Here is a 25,975-nt window from a genome sequence, read left to right as displayed (position 1 = left end):
AAAAAAGTTGTTTATATGCAAATATGTATGTATAGCTGCACTTTTCAAATGCAGGTGAAATTGATGTTAGTCTAAATAGATGGGTTGTGTTAATGTAAGGTTTTACACTCTTCTGAATGAATCTGTTTTAAAACAGGAACCATACTACATGACAGAGTGCAGATAAATTGCACTGACCTGAGCTGCTGTATTTTTTCAGATTAACCCTCCATCCTTCTTGAGTCATGTAATACAATCCCATTATCTTCAAATTATGTGCTCGGTTTCTATTGTGCCAGCTTCAGCTTGAGAGTTCTGCCAGATATGTTCCTAGTAGTATTTTAAGAAGGAAAGAACCTTTTTTTAAATTTTATTTTAATTTGGAATTATGGAATAGATTGTAGTCCATGTTTTGCAAGGAATTAAGAGGCAGAAAAATACAGCGCTACTGTGCTATTGCAGGGCTTCAAACCTGTGGAAAAAGGTGCCTGTGACAGCTGTTCCTGATCTTTTTTTTTTTGAAAAGGGATGCTAGAGGGATGAGTACTTTTCTTTGCAATCCGTAGTAATCAAACTATTTGCAATATGCCAAGTATAAAACTATTTTAACCTATTTTCTTGACAAAGCAGTGGCAGGATGAAGGAGGTGATTATGACGCTTGTTCCTCCAGAGTATTATACTCTTCTGGGTAAATGGGTATGGATGGACAACTCAGTCAAATACTTACACTATCAATAAGGAAATCATTATTTTTCATCTTAGCTGAGCAGTTGTGTTCTTATGTTTTCCAAAATAAAACATGATATTTATAGACCAATCTTTGTTCCAGACCATGGAAGGATAGAAATAAACTCTATGCTACATGTTTGGATCAACAATTTCAGTATAAGAAGATAATACAAAATATTACTACTTGGTAACACTATCTGATAGAGCAAAATCTCAGCTACAAAATAGTATTTTTCAACAGTCACAACCATTAGCTATGCATTTTCACTGGTGATGAACAAGAGCCATGATCATAAAAGTCTGCTGCAGCAGAGGTGACCCACTGTCACCACTGCTGAAATGCACCACTGTGCTCACATCCACTGTTTGGTCTCCATAAATGTTCAGCAAACTTTGATGAATGTCAATGGGTGCCATATTTTCCACATGGAGGTATTCAGTCATGCCCCTCTGCTCCCATCTGTAGCGCAACAACAAAATGTAGCAGATTATCAGTGGGAAGGTTCAACCTCTACTACCATACCAACATCTGCTTCTGATGTCATAGGCCAATGTAATAAAATATGAGGCATGACTTTCAGAGCAGCCTTTTTATATGATCTTCTCTGTATGCACACATGCTTTTCAACAAGTTCATCATACTTTTTTTTGTTGTTACAAGGAGCAGCAAGGGCAGCTTGTTGTGAGCTCTCAATAAAGGGAAGGTGATGTGAGGGCGGAGAGGCCCAGGCAGAGACCTCAGCTCTGAGGGGCACTGTCTCATGCTGCCTGAGTAAGGAGAGCAAAGCAGATCTGCTGGCAGTGGCCAAGCTCAGCCATGAGTCCAGTTATCACCAAACAAGCCCATAACGACAAGGTAGGTTCATGCCTTGTAAAGAGTCAGTGGGTCAGAGTTGCCAAGAGGGGCAGGCAGACAAAAGTGTCCATGTGGGGAGCTAGGGCAAGATCCAAGGATCTGAGACTTGAGGCTTCTGTCAGCTCTTTCTCCTATAGCTCTTTGCTCAGACCTTTGTGCTTGTGCTCAGAGTTGAGACAGAGGGAAGAGACTGTAGAACTTGGTTCACTCAACCTTATGGAAGAGTGTAGTTTCAGGTGGACAAAGAGGACTCACTGCAAAGCCTGTCAAAGTCATTCCATTCTCATCTCCACTGGGATTTATCAGGTTTTAAGTTCCTTTGCTTTAAGTTCCTTTTGCTATTTGTAGTGCCAATAATATGTATTTTTTCTTAGCTGGGAATTACCATTTTTTCACTTCCTATTATTTGATTTTCTTGAGCTGGAATTTTTCTTGTAGGCCTCAACTAAGGAGTGTTTACAAAGCATACAGCTAAAGGTGTGAGATATGTTGTACTTAAAACATAGCCTATGTGTGATAACTAATCAAATGAAATTATAAGGCTCTAATCACAGGGCACTTTAATTTTCGTATGTTAACAAGTAAAGATTGTAAGGAGCCTGGTCGCATCAAAAGGAGTTTGAGAATAAGTCTTTACATTGACTAAGGTTTTCCTGTCTGTTATCTCACATCAAGTTATAAGGTACTTTTCTCTATCAAAGACAAATCTGTAGGCCAACCAAATCTAGCTTTTATAAGTGGTGATTTGTTTCTAAATTAATCCAAACAGAATCAGTGTCTTGGTGTTCTGTGTAAGTTCAGGAGATGGGGAAGGAAGAAGCTGATGAGCATCTGAGTGCTGCGCAGGAGACAGGCATGTCTTTGGTTCTGTAGCTTTCCTGGGTACATCTTCATTCCTCTGGAAAAGCAGAGTAGTTGCTGTGAGGAAGAGACAACGTTCTTTTTGTTTGTGGACAAAACAGGCTTCTTCATACAGACTCCTTTCTTTGAGACTCAGTGGAAAAAGGCCAACAGAAAGCGGGAAGGTAATCTCAAACTACACCTGATCTATGCTTTAGGCTGTGTGAGTAGGAAGCATCCTAAATAAAAGACATTCAGTAGTGGGATGGTACCTCACTCTGAACTGATTGACTTTTCCTCTCAGTTGACTTAAGAGTAGAATTTTGTGTTTGGAGAATGCTGGCTGACAAGATCCAAGCCTGTTGTAATGGATCTTGAAGACATGAATGAACAATGCTGTCCTGGGGGCACTGTCTCAAATTTCTCAGAGAAAATTCTCATCAGATTTTAGGGCCTGAAGATTTGAATTTTAAGAATTTGTGGTTAACTAGGGTCAGTTTTTCTGTTTGTAGGTTAAATACAACTTTTCTTTAGCCACTGATTCCAGGGTTCAGTGGATGATTTCTTCTTAAAAATGAAACAGGTGACTTTATTGAGATGCAAAGATGTCTGCAGTATCATTTATGCTCTCTCCATGATTCCTAGCCTCCTCACTTTAGAAGAAGCAATCATTGCAGGTAGTACCAACCATAGTGAGTTTGGGTCTGTGTGGCCTTTGCAGCAGGACTCTTGCCTCTTTCGCAGCCTCGGAAACACTTTTTTTGTGCAACTCTGGCCTTCATTAACTTAGATACTTTCTGACAGCTTCTTGTTTCTCAGCCGTTCTGTCCTGGCTCTCACTTCTTCCCTGCTTCTTTGGCTGAAAGTGGGGAATTTTGTCCTGGCTGGGTTTCCCCAGGTCAGCAGAGCTGTTGTGCTTGACTGTCATAGACTGAGCCAGAACTCATGCTTTGCAGGAGGTAAGACTTCATGGCTCCAAGGAGTTGGCTCCCACTTTGCTTGTGGTGCTGAGGTGAGCTGGAAGACAGCTCCTAGGCCTTGAGGGGAGCTGGCTCCAAGGAGGTAGCTTCCAGCTTCTTCTGCAGGCAGGCCTGCACAAAGCCTGCTGCTTTCCTTGCCTCCAGGCCTTGGTCACGCCTGGGAACTGGCTTCCAGTTCTCCTGTTCACAGACAGACAGGAGCCGAGAGTTTGGGTTCCTGGTCTTCTGCAAAGTGTGAAGGGAGCGGGAAGGCACCTCCTGGCCCTATCTGTGGGTAGGGAGTGTCTCCTGGGAACCAGCTCTCCATGCCTGCAGGAGCAAGCAGAAGATGAGAGCTGGCTCCTGGCTGATGTTGCTATGGGGCTCATGCAGATATTAGGAAGGTATACAGCAGCTGGGAACCTCTGACTTTGAGCTTGTCTTTGGGAGATGTGTTTGCCATTTGTTTTTGGCTGAGATGACTTCTGCTTTTGCATTGAAGTGGGCTTCACTGTGGGAGAGACCTGTCTAAAAGACAGGTACTTCCTCAGATCTTGTTGCTGTTTTTGTGATTTAAAATATGTACAGTGCAGTTCCAGCAACATACTGTCCTTATAGCTGATTATATAAACTGAATGTCTTTCAAACAGCATTTGTTCACCAAAAATGCAATGTACTAACAGAAAATCTGCTAAGTCCATAAGAACTGATAGTTCAGTTAGGGTTGCTAGGCTAAACTATCAACCTTGCATTAAGGTGTAGTTTAACAAACTTTATCACCCTGCACCTCACAACAAAGCAGGGACTGTTGAAGTGTGCTTTTTGTTGAAGGTTGTGATAGGATTGTGTTCTGTCTGCCATGTCCCTTCATTCCCTGACCTACACGTGACTATTCCTGTAAGGTAACTGCAGAAAAATGGATCTTGAATGCTGGTGTTTTAGAAAACTCCTTTGTTTGAATGTCGAGAACTCTTAGAATAATACAAAAGCCTGAATTGTTGTGACACAAAACATTTGTTATTAGCAGTTAGAAAAGATTATGTAGAATATTGGTTAGCTTTGGTCAACTTTTTATAAATTGTCTTTTAATCCTTTCTTGCTTCACTTTGAAACTTTAAAATATTTAGTTGAGTCTCTTCTGATCATATATACTGGGCTACTCCACGAATAAGACTATCCAAGAGATTGTATTTATGAAGGTTTCAAAACTTTTCATTTACTATGATTTTTGTTAATAGGGAAAATTAGGTTTATTTTGCAATATGTTACTGATTCATATGAACAGTATTACTTTCAGGTTAAAAAATACTGTGATTGTTTATCTTGTTATAAATGTATGGTAATCTCTATTGCTATTTTATTATTAACATTTTCCTTTTCTTCTCAGAGGATGCTAAGCAAGTTTTTGGCCAGACCACGATTCATCAGCACATTCCATTTAACTGGAATTCAGAGTTCGTACAGCTGCATTTTGGAAAGGATAGAAAAAGACACCTAACGTATCCAGAGTTCACCCAGTTTTTACTGGTGGGTCTCGTACAATAAAGTTTGTCAAAATTAAAATGATTCAAAGATTGCAAAATACTGTGCTGATAGGAAAGCTGCAAGAAAGACCATGTGGGCTTTTGCAATTGAAGTGCCAGATTTTAATATTCTTGATTAATAGGATAATGTAGTGGTAAAACAGCTGATTTTTGCCAGCTGTTTCTTTCTTTTTTTTTAATTAATTGTCAGCGTGCAGAAAGTCATATAGATGGAGACATGAAATCAAAAACTTGTACTTCAGATTTTGAAAATTTCCTATGTTGAACGAGTCAAAGTATGATACATAACAGCATTGAACATTTTAGACCCACTTGCAAGACTGATATTGAGAAATACTTACATGTGTAAATAGCATGTTTAGTAAATTAGTATTTAATTCACTGTTGATGTCCAATAATGTTTTACTGCAAGTCCTTTCTACACACTTGTTTCCTTGTGACCTATTTTGAATTTAAGAAAGGGAAACACTACCTAGTTTTTCTAGTGGTGTATAAAGAATAAAATACAATCTTTCTTTTACAAGGAATTTTTGCCTATTCACACTTTGTGGTATCTGTTAGAGAAAGCAAAATATTGTGCTAGTAAAAAATAAACAGTTTATCTGCATTTCAGCACTACTGTCAAAAATACTCTGCAGTAGGAAAAGTGATTCTTGAAGTGGTGAAATACGTGAGATTCTTATTTGTATTCCTTCTGAATACTTAATGCCTATATTAGTATTTACACTGGAGAGTTTTAAAATGGGAAACTGCTTGAAGACTGCAAGGTTTCTTTTTTTCTTGTTTACACAAGTGTGTTAGTTCACAGTAGGAGGTGGTATCATTTTGATGAGGAATAATTAAGCTAATGCTATTGAGACAAATGTTTCAAATTGACTTTGTAGAACAGAGCCTAATTAATTTTGTATGAAGAGGACGTCAGGTATCACATGATTAAGTTGTATTTCCTTAAGTTTTGTATTGACTGCTGCAACTCCAAAGTAGCTAGGAGGTAGACCAATTCTGTGGCAGAAGAGTAGACTAGAACCTCTTTGGGATAAAAGAGTGAATATGTTGCTTAAAAAAAAAAAAAAAGTAAATGCCTGTGATCTCATGATTTGGTGTTCCTTCCATACATAATGAGCCCTGGATCCATATCTTGATTTTGATGAATTACAATCAACCTTAACTCATACACACACATGCATCACTGTGTTGGAACACAGCGGTCCTCTTGAGCCAGACAAACCTGTTGGTCACGTTCCCCATATGACAGAAAGAGGAAGGATGAGCATAAACATGGAGAATAAGATTGGTAGAAAGATTAATAGTTCTGGATATCCTATAGAGATGTGAGCTGCATTGAGGAAAAGTTCCACAGGTGCTTATAAAGTTGATCTCAGTACTAGTGCAGACATGAGGGACTTTCAAGCAAGTTAATTGTCTGAAAACTGCTGAAGCAAAGCTGTATGTTAGCAGTACAATTTGTTAGGATGCTCAGTCAGTCACAGATTGGGTACGTCTGTTTACTAATTTTCTAGAACTGTGAAACTTTGAAACACATTTCCTTACTGACTCTTGCTTTGCAGCATTATATTATAGTGAAGTTTGGACACAGAAATGACTCAGTATAAATTGAAGTGTTAATATACAGAGATATATAAATCTTCCTTTAAGTTCTGTAACCTTTGGTACTCAGCCTTTCTTTCTGACATTCTGCGTGTGCATGAGTCAGTCAGTCCCCTTGTTCTGATGTCTAGACCTTGCACCTTAGACAGCAGGAGAACACAGTGGATAGCAGATTACCTCTCTGCATTCCTGATTTATGAATGCTCTTTACATTACTCTTAATGTGGACCACATGGTTCTGTAAGGCACTTCAGGTACTGCTTTGTAAGTACAATGTAATTTGCCACTTCTAACGAAACAATGCACACAGAGTCAAATTCATTCATATTGGATCCTATTATGCCACATAAAGTTGTTACATATTCATTATCTGTTGTAACGTTTGGGCTAATCATTACTTCTGGCAAAGCTGAAACGACTTGGAAAGTAACATTGCTATACTTAATCCATGCACAAGACAGATCTCTTTTGGCTTTAAATAAGAAGGGTTTTTGATTGTGATTCTGGATATTTATATCCAGTCATCCTTTTTTTTTTCTACAGTAACAGTGAGATGCCCAAAAGTATAGCCTCTGAGGTACTTAGCTCAAATATGCATAACAATCTATCTGCATCAACCCAGAACTCAAGGTGTGTTGTTTTTCCCTGCTTCTAATTTTGCTAGCTTAAAATTAACCTAGATATCTCTGCTACATATCAGTCACATCTGTATCTGTTTGGATATAGTCATGTTCCATTATCACTTTAATGACAAGTCTGCTTCGTGAAGCGTAACATTGGCCCCTTTCCCAGCATGTGAAATCTATTCTGCAGAATGGATTTTCATGTACGCTTCTATGTGGACTTGCTAATTCAATTTTCACATTATCTGGAAATTTATTCATGCCTACCATATTAGTTGATTAAGTAGTACTCTTTATAATTGACACCTAAGGATCTACTCCAATAGAAAGGACTGTGCTGCATCTGATGCCTTGTAGATCCACTGGGATGGAACCCGAGCATAGTTTCTGTCTAACTGGAAAGTAATGAAGTTTATAATGAGCTGTAACTGAAAGCTCAGATAAAATGTCTAGATGGAAAATAATTTCACAAACGTTCCGGTGCCAGCATGCCTACCCTGATGTGCAAATTAATTTTTCACAGTCTTATTCGAGCTGAGGGAATTTTGGACTTGCATCATCAAAGGAGAAACTGCACTTCTTGAGTATATCTAGGTTTACAAAAAATCTAGTCGGAGAAGATTCTTTAGAATGTGTAATTCATAATGCAAAGCAATGAGAATTGTATTCTTTTTAAACATGGCCTGTCTCGGTAAGCAATATTGGACAGAAATAGGTGAAACAAATGTTTCTGGAGATTGTGGACATCTCTAGATGTTACAGCTTTGCTTTATTTTTCAGTTTATTTTAAGGTGGCATTTTTTATATTACTGCATGTACACAGCATAGGTAGAGTTAAGAATATCATTAAATTTCCCTGATAAATTGCTAGTAGCTGCTGAGCCTCATTTTGAAGCACAGTTAATCATGCTGTGAAGTATCTTAACTTTCAGACTCAGAGTTGGATGGAACAGATGGCTTTTCTTTTGTGCTAAACACTTCAAGGAATTTACTGTGTTGTTATACAATATATAGTTATTAAAGGAGTGACATCTGCCTGTTTTGTGGCAGATTTTGTATGAGATGTTTAGTTATGAGACTGAGTCTTGTTTCCATATAATAATCCGAATATTCTCAGATGTTGTATCAGTGTGTTGTTCACATTTTGGGGATGTTATGTGACAGAAGGTCCTTATGCTTCCTTCTGTGTTTGCAACTGGAACAAAACAGTGCTTTGCACAGCTCAAAATAACTAGCCTAAGAGACACTACCTGACCATGAAGGTGGGATGAGCCTTCAGTAGCCATTTGCGGTCTGCTTAAGCCATTTCATTTCTGAACTAAAGAGAAGATGTGGAAAGAGAACTATGGAAGGCTGAGCTCACCCTATTCAAACCTTTGTCTTGCTGCCTTTTTTGCAGTTAAGCACTGTGTCCTGGATCACATCTTTGAGCATGTGGGATAATCCTCTCTAGTTAGTTCCACATGTACCAAGAAGATGGAAAGAAATCGCATAAGCAAGGAAAGAATGAGATCGTTTGACTTGTACTTGATTGTAGTACTAACAGCCTTTTTGTAATTATCTGGGTGATGACAAGAAACGTGCCCTTCACACGTGTCTCTGGAACATGAGCCCTGCTTTCCTTCTGTGGCTATGACATTACCCCCACCCTAGGTCCCACCAACAGGGAGGCATAGCTCCCCGCTTGCAGGCTGATGTGCACAGGTGGTAGCAGGCTGAACTTGTGTTCTGCAAGTGGTGTGCCAGGGTTTTTTATTGCATTTTAGTACTGAGTTCTGCCAGCATGGGACTGCCAGCAAATTCAGTGGTTAAAATAAATTGAATGAGAGAGAAAAATAGAGAAGAAAACAAAATTCAGTTTCTTATGTAGTCCTTCCGGTAGATTCAATTTATTTTTCTTTAGTGATGCTACCATTAGATGACTTTTTTTTTTGGTTAATTTATTCATAGTGAGTAGTTAGGAATGGAAGTTAATACACTTAACTCCTCTTTAGAGCTCTGTGCCTCCTGAGTTAGCTGTCTGCTTTAAGCTGACAAGTTGTTTTGCATTGCAGTGCTCTTCCCACTGTAAACCTCCCGAAATTTCTTGCTTCCAAACTCTGTTGAAACTGTAGTCAGAATTGAAATGAGACAGGAGCTTACATAGCTACATCCAGCTGGATAGCTCAGTTGTAACACATCCACATAGGGGGCTGTAAGTATGACAGAATTGAGACTGTAACACTTCAAATTATAACCTTCACAAGCATTTCTTATTAAAAGCAGAAATTTCTGAATAATTCTGTGAATGAAATGCGTAGTTGAAACACTGATCAGTCCTTTCCTGTCTGTCCTCTTCCCCTTTACCTTCTGCTTAAGTTATTAGGCGCTTTTCTTCATACCTTTTGTTTCAATAAATAGTGTTTTAATTATGAGTTAAGACTGAAATTAGAGAACCTCGGAGACTGAAATGAAAAGACAAAAAGTGGTTTGAATGGCAGCATGCATTGGTGGCTGCAGACTGGAGTGAGCGAGCGTAAGGTTGAGTGGTGGCTGCAGACGTCCTGTGGATGTGGACTTATGCTTGTTTGATTTGCTTTTGGCCTTTCACTGAATGTTGCTGTAAGAAAAGGTAACTTTCAGGAGATTGTGTTCTGTGAATACATCATGCTTTTGGTTCTTGACTAATGCAAGTCTTGGCTTAACAGAATTTGCGTGTATTTGCAAATAGAGTGGAAGTAATAGGATAGTGCCATTGTTCACTGCAAGACTTGGTCTAGTACTGCTGACATATTTTTGCAGTGATTCCATTTCCTGAGTAACTGATTATTAAAATTCATTCAGACTTAGCACAGAGTTTCCAGTGAAGAAGCTTTTATAAGGCTTGAAATTGAAAGGAGGGACATGGTAATGATTTGTTTTCTTCCACTTGGTAGAGAAATACTGATTGGTAAGTCAGACTGCGTGACCAACATGTAATTCTGGTTTTAGCAAGCTAGTAGAACTAGACAAAGCATTGATATGTATTATTAAATTACCATCTGTGCAGGATTGTTCCTTTTAATTAAAAGATAACATAACAAAGTGTTCTAATAGTAATTTATGAAAAAAGGGCAAAGGCACAGTAGAAAAAGACACACATTTTTGGGAGATATAAAGTCTTTTTTTCTGTCCTCTCTTTTCTCAGCATTACATCTGAATCACAAACAGGTTATCAGGTGATTGCAATAGATGATGCTTGTTTTATATCTGTCTGTTAGTGCTGCTGAAATATGGAGAAGCAATCTTTACACAGTCTTGATATGAAGAGTTAAATTAAACTGCGATTGTCTTTAATAGATAAATAAAAATATTTTAGATGAGAATGCTTTTTGAGTGAATACTTTCAGGATTATTGAAAGTCATTGTAGAAATCTCTTATTATTGCGTTGTCCTCATTCAAGCAGCCATGAAGAGTTTTACAGAACGTATTTTGATTTGCAATAACACACACAATAAACTGGATAATGCACATCCTGGGACACTTTAATGTTCACACATGGGAGATTACCTCTACTGGTTTGTTGATATACGCCTTCCGTTTCTCAGTTTGAACAGCATGACCTAATGCCCACAGAGCAGAGAAGTCATGGCTGTTGTTTTTGGTACTGAGCTCAATGACAGAGGCCATTTATGCTACAAGTGGAAAAGGCAGAGAGCTATACATACTGTATCAATTGAAAGGATTACATGTAATTATGTTTTGTTAAGTGTGAGATATTCTGTAGGATTGCATCAAATAAATCTGTTACAGTAATAATTCTGAAGCTAACTTTTTTTTAACATATATTTTCAGGAGATACAATTAGAACATGCAAAACAAGCTTTTGTGCAGCGAGACAATACTCAGGCTGGAAGAGTCACAGCTATGGACTTCAGGGATATTATGGTCACTATCCGACCACACATGCTGACACCATTTGTTGAAGAATGTCTAGTTGCTGTGAGTAGTCCTGGTAGCATCATTGGGAAATCATGGAACACAAGATTGAGATCCGTTTTTATGTAGTTTGATCACTGATCCAGGTTACAGGTGCATTTCTTTAAGCTTAGCAAAAATTATCTATGCATATAGAAGTTATCCCTCGTTACAGAATATAAATTCTCAACTCCACTGGTTTCCTGAGACATAAGACAAAGCAAGTAGATGGGCTGTTGTGGGGCCTACAAATGTGGAGTTTGCCTGACTATTTTTGGTCATACTTTTGTAATGGGCTGTGTCAAATATGTTGGGTTAGAAACAAACAACCCTCTGCATCCCATTTGGGATGTCATCCTCAAAGGACTTGCTTTGCAATTTCAGTTCTGAGTGTCCAAACACCTGTGGCAGTGTAAGAACTGCAACATCACCCAAGGATATTCACTATTGACTGATTGTTGGTACGCTTTAGTGTATGCTTTTGTCAGCTTGAAATGCACTTAATTTTTTATTGGACGTTTTCTTGTTTTCTAGACACGATTCTATTTCTGTTGTCCATTGAGCAAAATGTTTTTCTGTAATTTTTAGTAATTTTCTACTGTTTCTCACAAGTAAAATCTCTAGATTTTTTTGTTTGTTTGTTTTGTTTTTTAAGAATGGTCTTCCAGCACACACAAGATTTGTCTTTCATGAACTCTGTTTCTCAGAGAGCATGAACTTCTGTTACTACTATCACATTATAATACAATGTGATAGGCCAACTTAAATATTATTCACTAAAGGGGGAAAAAAAAGGCACATTTGGTTTTGACCACAGTTTCTAATCTTGGGAATTTGTAATAAGTCTTTCCAAGTGATCTGAAGTCTGGCTTTATCCAGGTTTAAAGAAGTCTTTTCTTCTTTGATTTGTAAGACAGAATTCCAGGGAGATATGTAAAGTGATGAGAACTGCAAAGTGGGCAGAATATTGGAAGAAGCATACAATAAAAAGCATAGCCAGAAGACTTGTGGACTGACAATGATTTCTCATACCTTCTTCCTCTCTTCTGTTTCCAATCTTGTTAGCAGCTTTCCTGGCTCATATATTCTCTCATAAAACATCAGATGAGATTTTTGATTCTGCCTCAAGGTCAATTAAATTTTGACAAGCTTAAGCATTATTTTCAGAAATTTTGTAGTTCATCAATCTTGTACTTAGTGAATTGATCCAGTTTCTTTTTCTGTGTGTAGGCCCAAGACCACTTCAAAATAAAGGCTTAAGTTCAGTTCTCATTTGAGAATGAGCAGTTATGCAAACCTTGTTGTTTCCATTTGGTTTGACTGCTGATACAAGCCTGAGAGCTTACTGCTATTTTTTCACAATTTGAAATGCATGTGAATTTAAATATTTGAGTTGACCTCTTTCAAAATATGTTTTGATTTTGTTGAGATTTTCTGTATAGTAATATACTTTACATGTAGAAGTAGATTTCCTCATTACTAGAAATAAGCCAACTTATAAAACATTTCCAACTGAAACAGCACTGAAACTTGAACTTTGTAAATTACTACTGGTTATGTTGTTATAATCCTGCATATGTATTTGTTTAGGTTTGTAGGATGGGGAGAGTTTTACATTCTGGTCATGATTAGTTTCAGTAACATAAGAATCTTTCATAGTTTTCTTTATTTTACTTTTATATTACTTTATTTAAAAAAATCCTTTTATACCCTCACTCTTGTAAAAATAACTTTGTTTGAAAATCTTTATTTTAAGATTTTTCTTAATTTAATAACACTCTTTTCTGCTTTTACTTTCTCTATTGTAGGCTGCTGGTGGTACCACTTCTCATCAGGTCAGCTTTTCCTATTTTAATGGATTTAATTCTCTCCTTAACAACATGGAGCTCATTAGAAAGATCTACAGTACTCTAGCTGGAAATAGAAAAGATGTGGAAGTCACTAAGGGTTTGTATAAATGTTTGCAATCTGGAAATTTCCTTGGGCATTTGCTTTGGGCGAGTGGAGGGGAAGATCTCCTCTGTATGCTTTTAAATCAATGGGAGGGAGAGAAAAGCCTGCTTTGTTAGTATTCCTCGGTACACCATTCAGTTTTGTACACTCCTGTTGGAGTCCACCCTCCAGGTTTTTCGTTTTGTTTCAATCAGAAAAAGGTCCCAGTAAACTGCCAGTGGGGGCAGGGTGAGGAAAGTATGTAAAGATATTTAAAAGTTTAAGAAAACTTCCTAGGACTCCTGCCAAATTGGCAGCCTATTAAAATGACCTTTAAGGGTAGTTGAAGAATTCCATAAACTTGTATTGGCAGCACAGTAAGCTGATCGACAAGCTTGGAACAAGATGTTATCTGCTATATCTAACCTCTTTATAGAGAATTCCCTGTGCAGTGCCAGAGTTTCATTAATGTGGCCTACTGGGACTATGCATAAAATGTTCCACATCTCTTAACTCTTGATATTTTTTCTTTGCTTTTTTTTCCCTGTGACCCACAACTGATTGATACCGTATGTCAAATATCCTCAATCCTACTGATAGTACTCAGCTTCAAGACCAGAGACTAGTACTTGTTTACATGGTGGATATACCATTTCAAACATACATTTATATAGTGGCAGGAACACTTTTATGGTGGGTCACTTCTTTTCCTTCCCTTTCTCTTTTTCTTTTCCACCATTAGTATCTTCTGCTTAATACAAAGTAAGTGTAAGGTACTCTGGATTACTGAGCGTCTGTATCTGGTTTGACAATTTTTGTTTCTCTTCTGTATTTCTATTCTCTTGCAGAGGAGTTTGTTCTGGCAGCTCAGAAATTTGGTCAGGTTACACCCATGGAAGTAGACATCTTGTTTCAGTTAGCAGATTTATATGAGCCGCGGGGGTAAGTGAAGAACTGTCTATCCTTCCCTTTTTCCCTTCCTCCTCTCATGTTTTCTGAAGGAGTGGGAGGTGGTGGTAGGGAACAGAAGGGTGTGGTATAGTGGTCAAATGCAGATAACTCGCTGTGACCCAAAAACATATCTCTTAGCAGTTGCTAAGCCGAATTCATTTCCTCAGGCGTATGACATTGGCTGACATTGAAAGAATTGCTCCTCTGGAGGAAGGAACGTTGCCCTACAACCTGGCTGAGGCTCAGAGACAGGTAAGAATAGGAAGCAGTAAGAAGCTAGTATGTATTGTGTTCTGTTTCCAGTGTTAGAGAGATAGCCCATCTCCTTCTGTGTTCTCAGATTACTGAGTTACTCTACAGTATCTGTGAGGAGTATCTTCTTGTTAGAATTCATTTTTTAAGGTGCATCATGCCTTTTTTTCTCATCTCTGTTCCCTTTTCTCTTGGGATGCATTTTGACAGGTTAAATGTAATTTACTTTGGAAAGATAAAAATATATGAGTGTAATCCACCCATTCAGTAAATATTAGGTGTATACCTAATTAAATTCTTTATGTTTTATGATTCTGTTGCTCTCTGTTCTTTTTAATGAGGAAGGACTTCCTGCTTTGAGTATTGATAGTAAATCCAGCTTTTAGCATATTAAATGGCAAGCCTTGTTCTGAAAATGCACACAGGTTCAAGGTTTCAGAGTATTCTTTGCTTTGCTTAATGTTCTGCTGAGTATCAAAATAAGAGGGATTATGTTTAGCACACCATCAGTTTAAGTAAAATCATAAATATTCACTATATAACCAAAGCCTGAAGTATATTGACTTTCTCCTGGTGGTCTAACAAAATGAACTTTTGTTCCGTTAGAGGCAAAAAGAAACAGGAATGTTCTTTAAATGTCAAACTTACTGAGCTTTTAGTTTTCATGTCATTGTAGCGTATGTTATATTTTTTTAATGATACAAGTTTCTATACAGATAGATTTTAAACTAACCATCTCTGTTTCTCTCTTTCTCTGTCTCTATTTTAAGACAGTCTTGACTTTGTGTCTTGTGAAACCGTGGGGTTTTTTTGTTGATTTTTTTCCTACTCTGGGTCTGTGCGGAGACGCCAGTTTGACCACAATGGGTTGATGCAAGCTACATTTTTAGGGCTACCAGGCTGTAAGCCAGGCCTGTGTGTGTATGTGTATACACACGCATCTCCTTTGCTTCTCTTTCTTCTCCTCCTCCTTCCCCTACACTTGGACAACCCCACTGCGACTCTAAGACGGTATCTAGCATGGCGGTTTTTTGTGTGTTTGAGCGGTGACTAAATGTTGACTATGCTGGGTGAATTCAGATGAGTAGACTCGTAAAAGCTGACCATCTATTCCTAGAAGACTCCTAAAGGATTTAAAAGCCTGGTCTGAATATCAAGTAACATGAGTTACAATAGGTGGCAGTAAAATGCAATTGTGAAAGGGAAAACTTCTTCCATTTTTGCTTTGGGGTCGCTGTTTCTTAGTATCATAATAAAGTGGGATTATAAAACTGTTATTGTAGGAGATGTAAGGCCTCTGCATAATTTTGTTACACTCATTATTTTCCTTCATTAACCAGTGATTTTAAATTTCGAGCACTTCTGAAATTTGCTTTTCATTACATTGAATCTGAACTCATGGACTGTGAGCAAATGAAATTGTAGGAGTACTTTATGAAATCTCACTGTCCTTTAGCAAATGCTTGCATACGTGCTTTGATAGCCTGAGAACTAATAGGGATACCTATTTTCTTCATGCTAGAAAGAAATTCCAAACTGGAGCTGCTTTTAACTGTAGAAAATTAATAACATAAGGCATAATGTGTGCCCTCTTATGTATGAATTTGAGTTCTTGATTTTGAAGTTGTATAATTTCTTGTACCATCAGTCTTTCTTGTTTTTCTGTCCCAAACTGAAGAGGCTATGCTATATGATGCTTGGAAATGTGTGGATAAGACATTTTATTATAAAGACACATTCTCCAGTGCATTCTGGGATTTCTACTAGGTATTGATACACTTTCTGATCCTGAGATATTCTCTTAAGAAATGCAATACTCTGATTATTTTACTTGTCCTCCCTTTTATTTTACATCCTGTCTTGACAGAAAGCTCCAGGTGATGTGTCTCGACCAGTCCTCATCCAGATTGCAGAATCAGCGTACAGGTTTGCCCTTGGTTCAATTGCTGGAGGTTAGTCATGGCTGAGCAAAGGAGTATTCATCTTCACTGTTTTTCCTTTCATACTTTTTCCCCTTTCCCACTTTCCCTTCTTTGTGGAAGACTTTCCCTTGAAATCCTTTTCTAATCAATGTCATCACTATAAGATGGCAGTGGAAGAGGTCATCTGGTCTACAGTAGTTTTGGAATTTATGAGCAATTGGAGTTTGCTGGTGGTATTTCTACTTAATTTGTCACCAAAGCAGTTTCAGAAGAATCAAGTTAATAATGAAATAGCGTCAAGAAGTGCTTTTGGTTGAAATTATGCGTGGTAATTGTATCCAGAACATGTGTTGAGAAAAAAGATACATCTGAGCATTGAGATATATATGTGTAAGATGATAGTTGCAATCAAACACCACAAATACAAAATCATTGTTTTCACATAGCTTGATTTTTATTTGCAGCTGTTGGAGCCACTGCAGTCTACCCAATTGATTTGGTAAAAACTCGTATGCAAAACCAGCGCTCTACAGGATCTTTTGTGGGAGAACTTATGTATAAAAACAGCTTTGATTGCTTCAAGAAAGTGCTTCGCTATGAAGGTTTCTTTGGGCTTTATAGAGGTAAGTTTGAAAGGTGGCATATGAAAAATTAAGGAAAACTCTGAATTTTTAAGCCAATTTTGTTAATACTTCAATTTTGTCTGATTTGTACTTTTTCTTTATGTATACTCTTGCAAATATTTGCATTCCCATTCTGGCTGAACGGTTGTGAACTTACTGATAATTAAAACCTCACTATAATGAGAACATTTCTGTGGGACCTTTCCATCTGCAACAGGGCAAGAATTGCAATTTCCTATAGCAAAAAGTATACTTTTAGTCAAGTTTTCATCTCCTTAGCAGTCCTTAGCACCAAGAAAATTTTGTCTTGTTTTGTAAGAAGTTAAGACAAATCATCCTCTGTTTGTTTGTTTTTGTTTTAATGTCCTTTCTCATCTATTGTCTTTCTATTAAAAGCATCCGTAGAGAAAATATAGTACCTTGTTATTAACTAGATCTCCTTTTTGATATTTTATATGGCAAATCTGGTCTCTCCAAACCATTTCCGTGTGCTTCACTGATCACTGGAAGTTGATCAAGTTTTATGTATACCTCTTCCAAGCTTGTCAGTGTTGAGTCAGGCAGAGAGATGAGCTGGGATCAACTTAGCTTCATATATATAATCATTACTCCCATGCTGTGAAATTAATTGTTCCATTCTCCCTCTATTGTAAATGGACAAAGCTCCAAAAGCTCATTTGCTCTGTCTGAGGTCTAAATCATCCTCATTTTGGACATTTTAAATAAGTACCTACAATCAGATGACAGTTGTTTGTTGGTTTTGTTTCTTTTTTTTTAATTTTCCCCTTGTCACAATTATGCCATCAATGATGTAAGTTTGAGTAAGGCAGAGGTAAAGAATCATTAACTACTTCATAAGACTAGTTCTTCTCTGTCAAAGAGATAAATTGACTTATACTTCTAGTATCTGAATTATTGAGATATTTCCCTCCCATCTGTGATGTTTGTTGGGGTGGATTTGAAATTTGCATTATTTATTTCACTTTTAGCAATCTAGCTTAAAAACTCCTTTTAGGCTTTTGAAAATAAGATGTATGTAATAAAGAAAGCAAATTTCTAAAAACAGTTGAGTCAGGAATGAAGAATGGAAGATGTCAATAAAACATATTAGGGTCTGACAAAGCTATATGCACCTGAAAAGCAACAATAACAACAACAACAAACACTAACAGGTGGGAAACATAACTAAAAGTAATTGTTGTGGTACATTGACACTCTGAGGTATGATCTGAGTTGCTGTAAGTTGGCTTTACTCAAAATACAAACTTTGTGATTATTTTAGCACAACTGGAAATGGAAAGAGTCTGTTACTATTAAATGTGATTGAGGCAATTTTTTTTAATAGACTTAATAATTTAATAAGGAGTATTGACAGGGTTTCTATTTTGTAAGGGTTTATAGCAGTCATGATCATAAAAGAAAAAAAAATACAGCAAAAGAACAGAATGTATTCCCTGCAAATGTATTCTTCCATTATTTTGAAAGAATAAACATGCAGAATTCCACAACTCCTCACTCCTGTCTTATATAAATTCTGAAGTATAGTGACTTTTTGCCTGGAAAAAAAAATCAGAAATGTCAAAATGTGGATTCTTGACTCCATGTGTTTGTCATATTTTTAAAATGATTTTTCACTGCCAAATTCAGTGAATTTTTGAAGTTTCCATCTGTACTGCTTATCTTTCCATTCTCTGTCCCCTTTACTACTTTTCAGTGTTCCTAGGAGTACTGAATAGTGAAATCCCAGACAGTTTGGTAGAGCTGAACTTCTAAACCTTGGGCAATAATCTCATTTCTGGATTATATAGAAGAAATTGTGCAATAGAAAAGAATACCATTTCAGAAGCTGAGACCTGCATTTGTACACATTTGCTACCTAAAGGGCAGCCTGATTTAGCTTCTCTTTTAAAAGAGTAAAATGGTGAAAGAGCCTTAAAAGATGTGACACGTTCTCTGTGCATTCCCATAATTGCTTTCTTTCCATTGCATGATTTTTGACGAGATCACACTGGGGAAGGTTGAGCAGCCAAATACAGAACAAAGGTTTCCAGTTAAGCTTGAGAGGGCAGGAAAATTTGAAAGAAACATTTTATAGATTGATCAATGTATTTACCCAATGTCATGCAGTAAAGTTAAGGTAAGAGTCATCTAATTCTGATCTTAAATGCTTTGCTGGGTAAGACAAACTAGTAAACTGCTCTTGCTGCTCATTGCTATTCTTTCTTACATGGTGTTACATATATATTTTTTAAATCCTGGTGGAGAAGGGAGCAGTATCTGATAGAATTCTCCTACTTAACAGAACAGTGATGCAAGACCTTCATTTTAGAACAGCAACAAAAAACATGCAAAGGTTTGGAGTGATGGTCTGTTTGCCATACCACACTGCAAAAAAAGCAAGCAGAAATTACAAACCCTGCTCTGAACTGAGCCATTTCAAAGGATATTTTTAATACAAGATGCATAGTTCCATCCAGTGAAGTGAACTGATGTATTTCCTTGTATTGCTATTTTATTCCAAACTTGAAAAGGGCAAAACCACCATGTTCTAAACCACTGTCTCAGATAAGGATAAATTACACCATCTTGTGGATGTAAAGAGAGCACGGAATACTGAGGATAACCAACACTTCTACTGAGAAGATGCTTCAATTTTAAAAGGCGAATATGATACAAACCTTTGTAGGATCTTTAATTTTATAGTATCTACTACTAGAATGCTGTGTTGTTAGGCACTTCTTTTTTTCCTGAGATAAAATTTTTGCCTGTCTCTTTCTCAGCATGGCTTAAAACAATTCTCACTTAGATAACTATAATTTAATGTTGTGGTTACACTTGTACCTGAAATATGTATTCGGAAATTCACAGGTATTTATATATATGCAAATATAAGAAAACGTTGGAATCTCTGATCAGTCAACATCTCTTCCAATTGATGAAGTCATTTATATTTCTTAATAATATTTTAATTGCATATTCACCCTAATGAGTCACAGAATGTTTAACAGTCTGAACCAGTGAGATTAAGAGATTATTTCATCTACTCTAGATGGCATTTCGATGGGAAATTTAAGTACCAGAGATAAAATGCAGCTCACTGAATTGTTCAGTAGTTATGCATGTTAGTTAATGCACTTCACCTAGAGACTGAGAAAAGAGTTGTAGAAGACTCTGTTATCTATGGTCATTAGCTATTGAGAAATGTGTTAGTTTCATTTCTTCAGATGGTGCTTCTAACACTGCACTGACTACAGATGCCTTGTAGTCTTAGATTTTAAAATTCATTCACTCATTCATTCATCATCCAATTTAATTATTATTGATAGACTTTCATGCAAATGATACAAGACCATGGCAAATACTTTCTTTTGGAATATACAGTGAAGTACCATTTTTGTAGAATGGAAGTGCAAGTGTCCTATTGTAATGTTTTGTCACAGCACATAGTATTCCTGAAAGAAATACCTAGTTTGCAGTCTCATTAAGCTGTGCTTAAATTTCAACTGGAAATTAATTGTCTAATTTCTTGTATGAGTTCTGTAATAGGAAAATTTGGCAGTATTCTGTTCACACTTCTACACTGCATGCCCAAATAGTTTCAAATATTTAACCTATACTGAGAAACTCCTTCATACAGTAGGTTTTTCTAACGTGATGGGAAAATCTCATCCATTACACAGTGTGAAACTGAAGTTTCACTGTTAGAAATCTGAAGAATGTTTTGGCCAAGAAAGACTTCTGCTCAATACCATCACCACTGATGGGTTGGATGAGCTTTTGTGTGTGTTGTTTGGCTGTATTTAGGCTGTTTTCAAAAAGTAACTTGTATGATCTTGCAAACTCTGAATGCCGTTTTTGATGCTCTGTCTCACTCATAACTTCACCTTTCCAGATAATCATTGTGTGATGATGTGTCAGATATGAAGTAGTGTGTGGTAATTGCTACACAAGAGTTCTGGATATATGAAAATGGGTTGTATAATCTGTTTGCTGTATACTATACTAGCAGGCTGCCTATGTGCAAAATATTATTCTTTAATAAAAGCATACATTCTTTAAGACACTGTCAGATAATTCTAACCCTGTCCTGCATCTGGGATGTGTCATATTGCTGAGCTGTTAATGCATAGTAATACTGAAAAATCCCCAGCATGTGAAGATAACCCAAGAGAAAAATAGCGTTTTCATGTGTTGCTTGATATGCTTTCTTACGTCCAAAACTTACCATCTTTATCATGCTCTGAACTCTTTCAACAGTGTTTCAGAGCTCCTATCAAAAGGGTAAATAATAACAAAAATTTAGTTAGGATAATTAGACCACAAAGGTACCACTCAGAAATAGCTTTGTTACATAGGTATAAAAGCAAGCAGAGTCCCTCTCCCTCCCTGTGCAGCTGACGACAGCATCTTTTTACTCACTGAAGATACAAATTCATTAGCCAGAATGTCTATACAAAGCCACATATGTCCTACAGATGTAAATTTAGATTAATATAAGAGTTACAAAGATAATTTGGTCTGCATAAGGTTAAAGCTGTGAAGATATCCTGTACAATGTATATTCTAGTCTTTTATTCATAGTGCTACAGAAAATGTAATATTCAATTATACAATTTTGACTGTCTTAATGTTTTTTTTCAGTGAAGTCACCTAATGCAGCTAAAACTGATTCAAAAATTCAAATTTTGAAATGCAACTTAGCAAAATCTCTTATTTTGAGGAACTGTACACAAACTTGGCATTCTTTTGTTCAAATACTTAGCCATACAATCATGATTTTCCACGAATCTTGGATAAATTGTAGGTGTATGTGTATACCAGAAATTAATTATTCTTTCCCACAATTTAAAAACAAAAATCCCAATACTGCTAGTGCAAAATTTTAAAGGCATTAGTTTATAAGCACAACTGACTTCTTGGCTACCACAAGCCAAACAGTGCTATCCCCTCTGCCATCTTTTCCTTGCTAAGATTATCACTAATAGCCAATAAAGCTGATAGATGGTAGCAGGATGGAAGAGTACACCAGTGTGTGTTCACTTATCTCTTTCTTATTCTGATTTTTAGCTCTTCAGGAAAATGCTTTTCTGCAAGTGAGCTCTTAGAAGTGGGATGATAGTTGTTGTCTCTTTTTCCAAAATATTTGGAGAACTGTAAATGTCAGACTGTAGAAAGTACCCAGAGGTGCTGTCCGGGATGCTAAAGCAAAGGGCTCTGCATTTAGCCTGTGTGATTTGAAGAGTGCCTTTGCCAACACTTACAACACTGTTCTAGCCCCAGGCTTATTTGGTAAGCTCTGTGTGTTTTGAGGTTGTGTAGTCTGTTCACTTCAGGCAAGTGAAACGAGAAGTTAGGTTCTTGCTTTCAGTTCTATACTGCATCACTTCTAACAAAATAAAAGAGGAAATTCCATACCTGGGAAGAAGGTAGCATAATTTGTTCTAAGGGCTGGTGAGTTAGCTGGGCAATGTGCTCAAGAATGCAGTCGTACATGTTCAAATGTTTTACGTTATTTTGATTCCTGTCCCCTTGGGTTCTACATTCTAATGCCATTGTTTTTGTTGCCCGAAAAAAAAAGTTCTGCAGTCATGATTTTTTGAAATAGATATATCTTGTATCTTACAGAATTTATTAGAAAGTCTTCACACATTGTCGTGTGGAGATGCAGAAAATAGATGTAAGTATAGGACAGATACTGAAACGTAGTTGGCAGATCTGTGTTGGTGTTTAAGTGTAACGTGAGCTAATATCACGGATTTAAGAAAGCTAAAGTAACTCTAGTATATGTAGGAAGTTACTGTGACTTGAAGTGGTAGCGCAGAGTTTGTTCTCAAAATGGAATGTTTAAGTACTCTCATTAAATATAATAACACAAAATTGCTGTAAAAATTGCCCGCTTCTAGGTGGTGATCTGTACATACATTTGTTGATTTGTTTAGTTAATACCAAGTTACTGGTGCACTGAATTCTCTTTTTCTACCTTACAGGTCTGTTACCACAGCTATTAGGAGTAGCACCAGAGAAGGCCATAAAACTTACTGTAAGTTTGCAAATTGATTATTCTTGCATTTCCTCACATTTTAAAGTCCATCTAATTACAGTTAGCTTGTTAAGGATTTTTATTCTTTATGTGTCAGCTAGTTGATAAAGCACATTCCATGGTTTTTGCTTGATAGAAACTTAATTGCACAAAGCAACTGTTTATATCTCACTTGTGAACACTGCAAGTGGCATACAAGTCACATGTTTCTAAGCATATTTTAAGAATCTTACTGAAAACTTATTTTTGGATTGGCTCCAAAATATAACAAGCTTATTCAACTTCTTCATCTGTCTGCTTGTTTGTAAGTAGTGCAGGGCTTTGGTTTCACCTCTTAGCAAGAATGAGTAATTATTTATTGAGATTAGAGGACTTTTGTTTCTGTTTCTTCGCATAGTTCCTGTATGTTTAATTTTTGCACTACAGGAGACAATTTGAACATGGAGTGAAGTGTTGATAAAAAAGGAACTTGTTTGCATGCATTTTTTTTTCCCTAAATGTCTGTCTTCTGTAATTTTGTTATTTCTTGAATGATTTGAAAACACTGAATAATTTCTCATTATAGGCCGATCTTAATGCAATGGTTATTCACAAAAGCTGATAGAATGCATTTTAAAACGTGAAAGATACTTACTGCTGTTAAGTGGATTACTATTGCATTAAAACTTATTACTGAACGTTGTGATATTTGTTTAGAACTATACTTCAATTTGCAAATGTTGTGAATATTTCTAAAATCTTAAATGAGTTTATCATTAAGTTTTGATAATGATTATTTAATTACCAATTGTTATCATTTTTCTCCGACGATTCAAAACTGAATGTTGCAAATCTTTGTCGGGAAGAAAACAACAGTCAACTTTAATGTCATAAAAAATCTAAGATTGGTTTAGTATCTTTTAACTGCATGGATGTATTTGCATTTTTAGTTGCACAAAACCAGAATTTTCCCCAACCTTGTAATTTATTGGCTTTCATCAATGTTTGTTTTTTAAGGTTAATGATTTTGTGAGAGATAAGTTTATGAGTAAAGATGGCTCCGTCCCACTGGCTGCAGAAATTCTTGCTGGTGGCTGTGTAAGTATCTTTAATTTCCTTAATTTGAGATACATGAAAGTACGGTGTGTAAGATTACCTATGTGGACTAAGGCTTCTGTTTAACTACAGATCCGGTTCAAGAGCAGACTCTCCTAGAGCATCTCAGTTCTTTCCTAGATAGGCCAGCCACTCTTGATGAAAGGGTAAATGTATCTGTGCATCATGCCTGTAACTGCACTGTATAATTCTCGCAGCTTAGTTTGTTTCCTTAATACAGAATCTGTCTTTGTGAGTGTTGGCTGTAGCTTATGGTCTAAAGAGGATTCATGCTAACCTTTCCAGAAATTAATAATTAGCTACTACTTTGTGGCACCCACTCTGCCACGTCACTTCTTTCCTGATGTGTTATTGCGCCCACTAATTTTCACTTTTTGCAGCAATACTGGCTGTTTGAAATGGCAAAAACTACTCATGCTTCCTTGAGTTCTCAGCAGACGTAGGCTGTCTAATGTTAACTCAGTACATAATGCGTTCCTGAATGTAGGCTGCACTTAAAATCCACTACGTTTTTCAGATTGTTTTCCTTGCACTGAGTGGTATCTTAATGAACAAGTGGTATATTCCTGGGTAAATGATAATACTTCACATTTTGGTCTAGTTCTGTCTGTTCATGTTACAGCTTACTTTACCTGGTGTATTGATTTTGTTGTGGCAAATGTAAATACGTTAAGTAAAATGAATAGTTATTCAAAGACCAGTGCACTTTGCAGATAAAGAACAGTGTTTATTTAAACGGCTTTGATCACCGGGGCATAGCAATGTTGGTATATTTTCAATCTATCTTTGTTTCTGCTGTCATAAGACAGATGAGGTCACATTTTCAAGCACTTCTACCTGTGTTGAAAACTACATTGAGCAGCAACTTAAAAACAAATTCTTGCATCTCAGCCTCAGTCGGTGCAGAGATCCATTCTGTGTGTGCTCACGGAGAGCATACTACAGATTATCTCAGCCTGGGGTGCAGTGGTTTGATGCCTCACGGGTTGAGAAGCTCCGGCTTTCTGTAGCGCTCAGGAGATGGGGCAGGATTTGGCTGCTGTCTCACTGCGCCCTGTTTGATCACTGACCTGTTGTAGACTGCCAGGTAGGATCCCCTTGTTCTGTAACTCTAGTAGAATTCAGGGGAGGAAAAAAAAGAAAGGGGGAAGGGGGCGGGGGGGAGAAGAATGTGGGGCTCTGAAATCCTAAATAAAAAGCATGCTGTAAGTGAAGGGAAAATGCAATAAACTACTTGCAGAGTAAAAAGTATTTGCCCCTTACACTAATAAAACATCTTATGAACATAGCAGCCATAGAAACTCAGCGAAATTTTCGTTTAAAATGTCATTTATTCTGGAGTTTTTATTTTTACAGACTGCTGTGAATTTTTTAATGCAGTAGAAAAAGCACTCTTTACGGAGACCTGTCATTCACCGGCAAGCTTTTTGCCAGCAGTTCATCATAAACCAGGGATCTGCTTTCAGAGATAGGTGGCTTGAGATGTATTTTAAACGTGCTGTAACTGTTGGCTCGTTGCATTTGGAATTCGAAATACATATGAAGAACGGGATGCTGCGTGAGGTTCTAGCAGCAGACGTGCGGTGGCAGAATGCCCTGAGTTTCCTTTCAACTGTGAAGTGCTCCTTTTAACTTAAGGGCATAGTCTGGTGCCAGGCAGATAGGTTGCAACTTGTCTCAGCTGCAGGTGGTCTTTGTTTTTTTGTAATTTTAAACCGAATTCAGCCTAGTAACACAGACTGTCATTACAAGTGGTGCTTAACTTTTCGAGGAAAAGAGATGGGTTTTCCTTTCATGATATAAACATGCATAAAATGTGAAATGCCACAGGCAGATCTCTCCTAGAGCTTCTAGAGTTGGACTGGCCCAACCTTTTGTCCCAGTTTCAGTTCGTGTGAAAGTTGTGCTTTCAGTGGAAGCAGCAAGGACATCGTTGAATGCTTTTGAAAATTTTTGGTCTTGGATTTTACCTCGTTTGAAAGCATAGCAATCCTTTATAAGGGAGGCAAGGAGAGAGGAGAGTATGATGTGTTACAGACTAAAAAGGGGCAGCCAGCTAAGAGGTGTTGTATAAAAAGAAACCT

The 25,975-nt window shown here is 37.1% G+C and overlaps 1 protein-coding gene across 3 annotated transcripts in view; it reads left to right on the top strand.

Moving 5' to 3' along the window:
• SLC25A13 (solute carrier family 25 member 13) overlaps nt 1-25,975 on the top strand; it is a 91,403-nt gene that overhangs the window by 38,394 nt on the left and 27,034 nt on the right. For all 3 annotated transcript variants that reach the window (XM_010712547.2, XM_010712549.3, XM_010712545.2), the window contains exons 5-13: nt 4,752-4,891; nt 10,954-11,100; nt 12,885-13,023; nt 13,857-13,950; nt 14,127-14,211; nt 16,079-16,163; nt 16,598-16,756; nt 22,744-22,796; nt 23,793-23,873. In XM_010712547.2, coding sequence (XP_010710849.1) covers nt 4,752-4,891; nt 10,954-11,100; nt 12,885-13,023; nt 13,857-13,950; nt 14,127-14,211; nt 16,079-16,163; nt 16,598-16,756; nt 22,744-22,796; nt 23,793-23,873 — 983 coding nt within the window. The remainder of the gene's footprint in view (nt 1-4,751; nt 4,892-10,953; nt 11,101-12,884; nt 13,024-13,856; nt 13,951-14,126; nt 14,212-16,078; nt 16,164-16,597; nt 16,757-22,743; nt 22,797-23,792; nt 23,874-25,975) is intronic.

This window comes from Meleagris gallopavo, chromosome 6, assembly GCF_000146605.3.
Source record: "Meleagris gallopavo isolate NT-WF06-2002-E0010 breed Aviagen turkey brand Nicholas breeding stock chromosome 6, Turkey_5.1, whole genome shotgun sequence".
NCBI classification, from domain to species: domain Eukaryota; kingdom Metazoa; phylum Chordata; class Aves; order Galliformes; family Phasianidae; genus Meleagris; species Meleagris gallopavo.
This window is presented reverse-complemented; position numbering and strand designations above follow the sequence as displayed.